The sequence below is a fragment of the Gopherus flavomarginatus genome, chromosome 11 (genome assembly GCF_025201925.1).
Source record: "Gopherus flavomarginatus isolate rGopFla2 chromosome 11, rGopFla2.mat.asm, whole genome shotgun sequence".
Classification (NCBI taxonomy): domain Eukaryota; kingdom Metazoa; phylum Chordata; order Testudines; family Testudinidae; genus Gopherus; species Gopherus flavomarginatus.
This window is the reverse complement of record NC_066627.1, coordinates 18,319,980-18,330,492: the sequence shown is the minus strand read 5'-3', so window position 1 is coordinate 18,330,492 and position 10,513 is coordinate 18,319,980. Positions and strand designations below refer to the sequence as shown.

The window sequence follows — 10,513 nt, the reverse complement described above, 5'->3', positions numbered from 1 at the left end:
TCTGTCAGATGGCTTCAGTAATAATACAATACTTTTCATGCACCTAGTGCAGAAAATGAGTCCAGATCAATCAGAAAGGAGAACATGAATTTCCATTTTGTTTCTGCAATCCACTTAGGTGGCTGATCTCTTTCTTCCTAGATGGCTGGAACAATTTCTTTCAAGGGTCTATGGGACAGATTGGTGCCCTAGGAAAGCAGCATCGGGGCCTTCAAATGTTGCTGCTTCCAATGGTGGCATATAGCTTCACTGCTAACCCAGCATTCATCCCTTAAAAGTGATTGAAAACAATTCTTTGACGTCAGAAGTTCTCTCCACATGACCTTCCCTGGAGGTCATTTGACTCTATTACCTCTGATGTTTATTTGTCTAAAAATAAAATCAATCCTTATTCACATGCTCTTCTCAATAATTGAAGATGCTCATTAGCAGAGAGACCAAGGGAGATTTCACTTCTTGTTTGCAGCATAAATGATGAAACAGGAGAGGCATTCAGCCTCTGCTAAGAATACAAGGCAAGTCGCACCAAGGATGTCAGCAGCACCACAGTGTCCTATCCAATGAGGTCAGGTCTCGTTACGGAGAGATTGATAGCCCGTGTTCTAGGTGCGAATAGAAGACTGCAGAACCTGAATATTTGTCTGTGGATCATTGAATGAAGCAGTCACAACTGAGATTTGGGCTTCTTCCGCACCTGTGTTAAGGTAAACAATCTCCTCCCTCTCTTTTAACCTACAATAAAATTACACAGTAAAGAAAACTTTTCCACTAAGCCTGTCCGATGTAGGATTTTTCTGCCCAGGATCTCTACATAACTCACAGAGTTATGTAAAGACTGAACTAGTTTGGTCCTGTTTCAGCTCTCATGTGCCTAAGTCCAACTGAAGTCAGTGGGAATTAGGCACATGTTGTCTAAATTTATGCACTAAAGTGTGGTGCAGAAGAAAGAAGGAGATAAACATGTTCTGAGGTTCCTCACTGAATTGGGGCCTTAATATTGTAAAATACTTTGAAGATGAAAAGGGCTCTATATATGTAAATATTTCAGACTATTTTAGGGATAAAAGGAGAAACAACTAAGAGATTCAGGCTTGTTCTACAGGAATCTTATGGTGAATGAAACGTCAACCCCTTTTTGATAAGATGGAAAGAAAGAAAGAAAGAAAGAAAGAAAGAAAGAAAGAAAGAAAGAAAGAAAGAAAGAAAGAAAGATGTATGTTTGTTTAATTTTTCTATTCACAGTACTGAAATGCAAGTTTTTCCCCCTGTAAGGGCTGATTATATTTTTCAGGAATTTGTCAGTAATAAGCTAACTGAAAAATGTGAAATATTTTTGTTCTGGAAATTTCAATTTTCTCCTCCATTTTTTTCCCAAATTTCCCATAAAATGTTTTTTTAAAGCCATCTTTGGTTAGAAATAATCAGGTTTCTGTAGATGTCTGGTTTTCAAAAAGCATTTTTTTAACTGAAAACTGAACTGAGATATTGAATATTTTAATGAAAAAAGAAAAAAACCCAAAATTTTGATTGTTTTCAACAAAAATGATTTTTAAGAAAAATGAATAATTTCCCTTGAAAATATTCCTTCTGTCAAAAACCCATTTATCATTTAAGATATTTCAATTAAAAACTTTTGATTTACTAGTAAGCTGTTAACAAATATACATTGTGAAGTTCCCCTCAATGAAACCTTATTATTAGCACAAACCAAGCTAGCTGGAGAGCAATTGAAAGATGGAGATTTATCTTCCAGATGCCACAGTTGTGACTACCAGCCTCAGCTGTGCAGGACACTCTATAATAGGCAGAAGAAATCTTACTGTCGAGCCCCAGACTTATGTACATTCCTCTGTCCTAGTACACTGCAGGGACTTGAGGGATTTGAATCCACAGACGTGAACACCAACATTCACGGTATCTCCTATCATAGATAAGCAGCAAATAAGAATGGCCATAGTGGGTCAGACGAAAGGTCCATCTAGCCCAGTATTCTGTCTTCTGACAATGCCAAGTGCTTTAGGGGGAGTGCACAGAACAGGATAATTCTGGTGTGGTCCTCCCCTGTCTTTCCTTCCTGGCTTCTGCAAGTCAGACATTCAGGGTCACCCAATGCATAGGGTTGCATCCCTGAAAATCTTGGTTAATAGCCATTGATGGACCTGTCATCCATGAGCTTATCTAGTTCATTTTTTAACCCAGTCATACTTTTGATCATCACAACATCCTGTGGCAATGGGTTCCAGATGCTAATTGTATTTTCTGTGGGGAAAAAAAAATACTTCCTATTTTTTGTTTTAAACCTGCTGCCTACTAATGTCATCGGGTGACCCCTGGTTTTTGTATTACAGGAAGGGGTAAATATTACTTTTCTATTCACTTTCTGCACACTATTCATGATTTTATTTACCTCCATCAGATCCCTGCTTAGCCATGTCTTTCTAAGCTGAACAGTTCCACCAGGTCCAGGTGATCACCAAAGTCACATAAGAATTCCTAGTCAAAGCATCTCTTCAGCTGAGATTTGACAGCTAGCTAAGTTATACAGATGCCAAATTTTCCCCGAAGTTATTGAGATCTGGTCATGTGAATCCCCTGTGTGATTCTGAAGATCCCAGACTTCACTTCCATTTATTTACTTTATTTTGATTTATAAATTGCCAGTGATGGAGTATCTGCCACGACCATTCATATATTGCTCCAATGGTAAATGTATGCCTTATTTCCTGTCTGAATGAAGGGGCATCTGCATCTTAGAAATACAAGGGGAAGGTCATGATGCAGGACAGACTGGGTGATTCCGGCACCTACATTTCTCTTCAATGAGTAATTAAATGCGTGAGAAAAGAGAGAGTGGAATAAGAATCCCAGAACAATGAGAGACTGTTGCTCCAAACTTGAAATATTCTGGCATTTCAGGTAAGCATCATCTTCCATATTTAAGAAATGTTTAGTTATATGTCAATAATTTCCTAGAGCGAAAAAATAAGTGAGAACAATATTAAAACTACTGTGTGAAATCACAGCCCTGTTGAACAGAGCCTATTAAAAGATCTTGGCTTGTTAAACCTAACAAAACAGAGGTTGAGATTTCTCTCCATAAATACATCAGGGAGGTAAATACAGTGTAACTAATGGGGATAAACAGGCCAGGAATAAATGTAGTCTGGATTTATGACTTATATTGTCTATATAAATATTGAGTTCATGGCAAGTTGGGTGTGAATTACCCCAAGCTACCCTTCCATAGACTAACTGTCCCTGTGGACCTTGCTGACATTCACTAACAGTTCATTACTGTGCTAGGAAAAGGGATTAGATGCCTGTCAGCAAGGTCCACTTGGATAGCTAGTCCACAGTAGGCTAGTGTGTAGTAGATTTGCACCAACTTGCTGTGAACTAGTTGTTCACCTAGATAAGCCCTTAGACAAAGATTTCTAATAATCAGAAGAGGGAGGTTCTGGGAAAGCCTCCAACAGGAGTTAACAGGGGCAAACATCTTAACTAGTTTTGAGATGAGATTTGATAAATTTATGAATGGGATTACGTGAAGGGATTGCCAGTGACAGCAGGGGGAATGGGCTTCATGACTCAGTAGGGCCCTTTCAATGCTGTGTCCTACATTCCTAAGTCAATGGCAAAACTCCCAGCAAACATTGGATATGAGATATCAATGAGTCTTATAAGGAAGGCACCTCGAAGAAATATGGAAGGGGCTTATATGAAACTGATCAGTGTAGATATTTGGCTAGACTGGGAATATCAGATTCTCATTCAATAACACATGTTTGAATGTGAACCTTAGCAACACCTTCTAACATGTTTGCTGGTCATGGTTAACCCTAGTAGAAAGGGGAAAGATCATGGTTGATGTGATTTTACCTATATCCACCATATCAAGACATAACTTCTCTTCTCAAATGAAGGAAGCCCTGTGATACAACATGACTAACTCATGTGACTTATGTGTAGTGCTGGGGAGGAGCTGGTAGTCGTGGTATATGTAGGTACCAATAACATAGGGAAGGATACAACAGAGATCAAGGAGGTCAAATTTAGGCTGCAAGTTAAGAGATTAAAGCCCAGGACCTCCATGGTAGCATTCCCTGAAATGCTTCCAGTCCCAGACTCAGGGACAGAACTGCAGGATCTCAATGTGTGGATGAGACAATGGTGTAGGGAGGAGGGGTTTTAGATTTATTAGGAACTGGGGAACCTTTTGGGATGAGGGGAGCCTATCCAAGAAGGATGGGCATCACCTAAATCATAATGGAACCAGATTGCTGGCACTTAACATTAAAAAGGTTGTAAAGCAGCTTTTAAACTAAGGGCTGAGGAAAAGCCAACAGGTATGGAGGAGCAAGTGGTTCAGACAGAGACATGCCTTAGGGGAGGGTCTATTAATGGATATTCTCTATGTCCTAGTAAGGAGGAGGGGATGGAAGATGACAAAATACAGGTAGGAATAGTCAAATGAAAAGACTCTCATTCAATTACATCATGTAATGGCAGACAGCTAAAAAAGTGATAAAATCTTAAAGTGCTTACATACAAATGCTAGAAGTCTAAATAATAAGATGGGTGAACTAGTGTGCCTTGTATTAAATGAGGATATTGATATGATAGGCATCAGAGAAACTTGAAGGAATGAGGATAATCAATGGGACACAGTAATACCAGAATACAAAATATACTGGAAGGACAGAACAAGTGGTGCTGTTGTGGGAGTGGCACTATATGTGAAAAAAAGCATAGAACCAAACTGTATCATAGAATCTCTATGGATAGTAATTCCATGCTCAAATAATAAGACTATAGCAGTGGGGATCTATTACTGACAACCTGACCAGGATGGTGGCAGTGACTGCAAACTGTTTTCCAAGGGGAGTAGTGGGGGCAAAAGGCTAAGCTTGATAATTTTATGGAGGGGATGGTATGATGGGCTAGCCTAATTTTGGCAATTAATTGATCTTTGATTATTAGCAGGTAAATATACCCAGTGGTCTGTGATGGGATGTTAGATGGGGTGAAATCTGAGTTACTACAGGTAATTCCTTCCTGGGTGCTGGCTGGTGAGTCTTGCCCATGTATTCAGACTTTAGCTGATTGCCATATTTTGGGTTGAGAAGGAATTTTCCTCCAGGGCAGATTGGCAGAGGCCCTAGAGGTTATTTGCCTTCTAAATCTAAATACACAAGAAAGGTTAATGATGGGAGGGGAAGCGACGAGAAAGAAAATTTAAAGTAAATCATAATCTTTATTTTTTGATCATGTATTGCCTTTACCCTAGATAAAACCATGGTGAATAGAGATCAGGGAAACCAAACATCCGTCACAGAGTTCAACCTCCTGGGATTCAATAATATCTCTGAATTACAGACCCTTCTCTTCCTGCTCTTACTAGTGATCTATATTGTGACCATGGCAGGGAACATCCTCATTGTTATGGTAGTTATGGCTGATCAGCACCTTCACACCCCCATGTACTTCTTCCTGGGGAATTTGTCCTGCTTTGAGATCTACTACACCTCCACCATCCTGCCCAGGATGCTGGCCAGTCTCTTGACTGGGGACAGAACCATTTCAATCAGAAACTGCTTCTTGCAATATTATTTCTTTGCTTTCCTGGTACTTGCTGAGTGTTATCTCTTATCTGTGATGTCTTATGATCAGTATTTAGTCATCTGCAAAGCACTGCGTTATGCAGCCCTTATGAAAGGCAATGTCTGTGCCATGCTAGCAGCTGCTTCTTGGGTAAGTGGGTTTCTGGCTAGCACCATAATCACCTCCCTGATATCCCAATTCATTTTCTGCGGCCCCAATAAAATTGATCATTTCTTTTGTGATTTCAACCCAATAATAAAACTGTCCTGCAGTGACACGCATCTGGCTGAACTCGCCATCCTCATTCTGGCCTCAATATTCACCCAGCTCCCATTCCTTACCCTGACGTGTTATGTTTATATCATTCTCAGTATCCTGAGAATCCCTTCCACCACCGGCAGGCAAAAGGCCTTTTCCACCTGCTCCTCTCACCTCGTCGTGGTGACAATTTTCTATGGGACCATAATTATTGTGTATCTGCTCCCCAAAACCAACACACTGAAAGCCCTGAACAAAGTGTTCTCGGTCTTCTACACTGTTCTGAACCCCTGGTCAATGCACTCATCTACAGCCTGAGAAACAGAGAGGTCAAGAAGGCCCTGCTAAAAGCAGTGAATACGTTTGTATTTTCACAAGACTTGAGATAGTCTGACCTGCTTGTTCCACCTTAGAGAGAAAATGGGGGAAGGGGACACTTTTGGAAACATTTTAATGTTTTAATTGAATAAGGAAAGTGAAAAAGATGGAGTTTTACCTTTATTTTTACTCTTCTCCCCACTTTTTGAATGGAAAAAATTAAACAAGCGGGAGACTTTTTCCCCCCATTTTACTTCAATTTCTTAGCCTGTAAGAATGTGAAAAAAGTAAAAAGAAGATTTAAAGCTGAGAGAAAATATTTCTTCTTATTGGAAAAGGAACAGACTTGTATCTCACTTTTCTGACAATAATAAATTACAGAGAAAGATGGAAAACCAGACCTTTTTTTCCACCAGAAAAATATTGAAATGAAAATGAAAAAAATGAAAGGGAGGGAAAGTAACACTTTGTCCTCACCTTGCCATTATTAATGCACGTTTCCAGGGGAAAGAAGTAAAAACTCAAAGTGCAGGTTCTTTTCACTAGGAAAAAAGGTGGGCAAAGTGAAATGTGAAAGTGGATGGGGGAATACGCCAAAACTGAAAAAAAAATCAACCAACAATACGGAAACAAGTCGAAATATTCAGACAAAATCAGAAGTTTGTTTTCTTTCAACAATTTTCACAGAAAAATCCCCCTCAGCAGCTCTGACTGGGGGGAATCTGAGCTGATTTATTGATTCTGTGAAGCAGGTTCTAGTTGGCCATTATTTGGAAAAATTGAGGGGATCATTGAATATGTAATCCATTATACAGGAAGGTAAAGGAAACAGTTGATTTTAAGCACTTGACTACAATGGGATGAATTGTGTGCTTAAATTAACCGTTTTTTTCAGACACCTCAACAAAGTGTTTTCTGTCTGCTTCTGTGTACTAACTCCCTCCTTAACAGCCTGAGAAACACTTTGTGAATCAGGGACACACTGGCTGTTCTATCGCTCACTCGGTTTCAGGACTAATATTTGCAGTTTCACTGAAGCTCAGGATGCTACTAGAATGAAATTTTGTATTCATTTTAAGGGTTTGATAATAAGTGTGACGTACGTGATGTCTATGTCAGATTTTGAGACATCAGAACAAGATTCAGTACAGAGAGCTAAGATTGCGCTGGCAGGAAAAGAACTTGCAAAAACAATTCCAGGGTCAATGAATTTTAAACATACAATAAAAATTGAAGTGAATGTTATCAGTTTCTATAGATATATCATATTAAAATATTTTGATTAAAAATGACAATACAAGAATACTAATTCAATTAATATGCTCATTTTGTGTCATTCTTGTCTGGGGATGTTTCACAGCCTTTTTCAGCTCAATTTTAGGTTTTTTTGAGAATCTTCTGCAATGAAAAAATCAGTTCTCAATGAGATAAATGCACCCCTGTCACTCCCAATGGACATCATGGATAAAGAGGGATGGGGATGGAGAGAGTGGGGAAAACAAACATAACAACAACAACAATAAAAATAATGCATTTTCAATGATAAAAGCAGAATATTTCATTCAAAATCTACAATTTCAATGAAAGGTTTCCATTTTAAAAAGGCCATTTTCCAACATTGTTTCCGCTTCCAAATGAAAAATTTGAGCAGTTCTACATGTTTGTTTTCATTCTAACCCATTTTTTTCTTTTCCTTGAGAAGGAAACTTCAAGAAACTGGCCCTAGTTTCAGGCCCAGGTGTGGCAGATTTTCTGGCTGAGTTTGGAAGGGGAGGCAAGTGTGGGTGGGGAAAACAAATGAATATTCTCTGCCTCACGCCTAGCTCTGTCTAGGATTGAGCTGTCTGATGATGTGTGCCATACTAAGGTTTCTTCACCTTGAATTTATTGCATCTTTTCCTATTGGACTGGTCAAGTGGATGATGACCTGGACTGGGTTTAAGCTTAAGTGGGGATTAAAGAGGCTTGAGTTCTGTGCCCAACTCAGCTACAAATATCCTGTATGATTTTAGGAAAGTCCCTCAATCTTCCCTATGCCCTCAATCCTTATCTGTAAAATGGGCGTAATCCTCTCCGACCTCACAGGGGGTTTGTGTGAAGAAAATCCATTAACGTTTGGGAGATGCTCAGACAGTCATGAGGGCACCTACACAGAGACAGAATTCTGCACCCTCTTATGTTCCCTGGCACATCTCCTGGACTGGGATGTTTCAGCATTGAGCTTGTTAGATGGAGTGGGATTTTCCAAAAGCCACTAAGCTGTTTAGGAGCCCAAATCCCAATGACTTTAGAAATGGGAGTTAGGCTCTTAAACCACGCAGGTGCTTTTGAAAATGCCACCTGGAAGGCCTGATTTCCAGCAGCTTGGCACCTACAGCTGAGGACAGATTTCCCAAAAAAGCTTCACTCCCATTTTGGCAAGGAAAAGAGACAGGTTTTCAAAAACACCGATCAGCCAGCAGCTCCTGGGTCAGATTTTTGACACAGCTCGTCACCCGCCACATGAGAGGTTTGGATAATATGGCCCTTAGTTTGTGCCCTTCCTTTGCCCTCCTAGGTTTGGTCAACCTGGCTGACTGCTCCCTGAGAGTATGTCTACACTGCAGTTAGACACTCATGGCTGGAAGGTGCCAGCTGACACTTGCTGCTGGGATATTTAATTGCAGTGCAGACTTCCATGCTTGGGCTGCAGTCCCTGCTTTGGGACCCTCCCACCTCTCAGGGGCCTAGAACCCAGACTCCAGCCTAAGCCCAGAAGTCTACTCTACGATGAAACACCACCACAGCCTAAACCCCATGAGTCCAGGTCAGCTGGTATAGGCCAGTCACACGTGTCTAACTGCAGACATTCTTCCTCTGCTCTGCCTCTCCATCCTGGTCTGAGAGGTCAGACCTAAATGTGCAGATCATCCATCCACCAGCTCCCTTGGCCCTATGGGAAGGCAGAGGAAAGACTCACTCATCGTTCCCTCCCATTTCCTTGGGCCTCAAATGGAAAGCTGCTTCTTGGCTTAGGGGGTTTAATCTATACTTGATTGAGATAAAAGCACTAATTTCCAAAGGACATGGTTACAGCAGAATCTCAGCTTTAATTTAAGAACACGTTTCTAGGTTTTTAAGTTATAGTGGAAAGCTCGAGGATGGCTCCCAAGTGTAACTGACACAGTGTTATTTGCCTGAGTGTGCAGAGAGCTGAGACAATAGCTCTCAGTGGGGAGAACTGCACTATTTATCTCAATGGAGTGTTGGACCCACTGGCCTTGGAGGGATGTGTGTGAGGCTGGGCCCACTGTGATCTTCACCTCCTTCTACACTCACAGTGTCCTGTGCTGAGATATGGTTGGTGGGGTCCTCTCAAGGTTACTGGGTCCAACACTCCATTGACATGATGGTGCAGTTCCCCCAATTGAAAGCTATTATCTCAGGCTCTCTGCACACTCAGGCCAATATTGCTGTGTTGGTTACATTTAAGACAGCTTCTCCCCTCCCCAAAGCGTGATTGTCTCAGTCTCTCCACTGACTCAGACAGGAGGTGCTGCATTGATTACACTCCGGTCAACTCCGTCCTTGGAGAGCTATTGTCTCAGGCTCTCTGCACACTCAGGTAGATATCACTGTCCCAGTTACACTTGAGATCCATTTTCAAGCTTTTCCTTGTATCTAAAAAAGACCTAGAAACTTCATCTAAAAAATACCTGGTCACGTGACTCCAGGAATTCAGACCATTTACTGCATGTGTCTTAATTCAAATGTAGGTCAATCTCCCAGCAAAACAGCAGCTTTCAGTTTGTGGCCTGAGGAAAGGATGAGTGAGCCTTTCTCCTGCCTTCCAAAGAGTCAAGGGAGCTGGTGGTGAATATATTACATCTAGCAATTGTTAATTTTTTTTATTTTGCCCAATTATTTATTTTGGTGAAATATGCACTTTTTTTTTCCTGGCAATAAAAATGTTGTGGAAATTTTCTATTCACAATGATTGGTGCCTACTTAAACCTCCATGGTGGGGAAAAATGTCTGGCCATCTCCAAGCCTGGTCCTTTTCCTTAACTGGACAACACAGGCTTGAGCTCCGTTTGGATACCCTATTGTGTCTTTAGAGGCATAAGATATCATTTGAAGCAACCAACCTGATGATAACATCATTCCTTATGTTTTATTTGTATGACATTCTCTGGCATTGATTACAAGCTTTTATTATGGAACACAGAGAAACAATATCTGGAAACAACATGGTTACAACAACACTGCAAACAACAGAGAAACAATGTACAGCTGGGGTTACAGCCAGGGATTTGCTTTGATATTTAGTGGTTAGTGTCGCTTATATGACTTGTCA

General features: G+C 40.6%; 1 protein-coding gene across 1 annotated transcript; it reads left to right on the top strand.

The window, feature by feature from the left end:
- Nucleotides 1-5,418: 5,418 nt before the first annotated feature.
- Nucleotides 5,419-6,177, top strand: LOC127031285 (olfactory receptor 11L1-like). Its single transcript, XM_050918034.1, has one exon. It carries the CDS (start codon nucleotides 5,419-5,421, stop codon nucleotides 6,175-6,177), a length of 759 nt encoding a protein of 252 aa, XP_050773991.1.
- The last annotated feature ends 4,336 nt before the right edge of the window (nucleotides 6,178-10,513 follow it).

Coding starts and splice junctions, on each gene's coding strand:
- LOC127031285 (XM_050918034.1), top strand. CDS start 5,419: ATGGCAGGGAACATCCTCATTGTTATGGTAGTTATGGCTGATCAGCAC.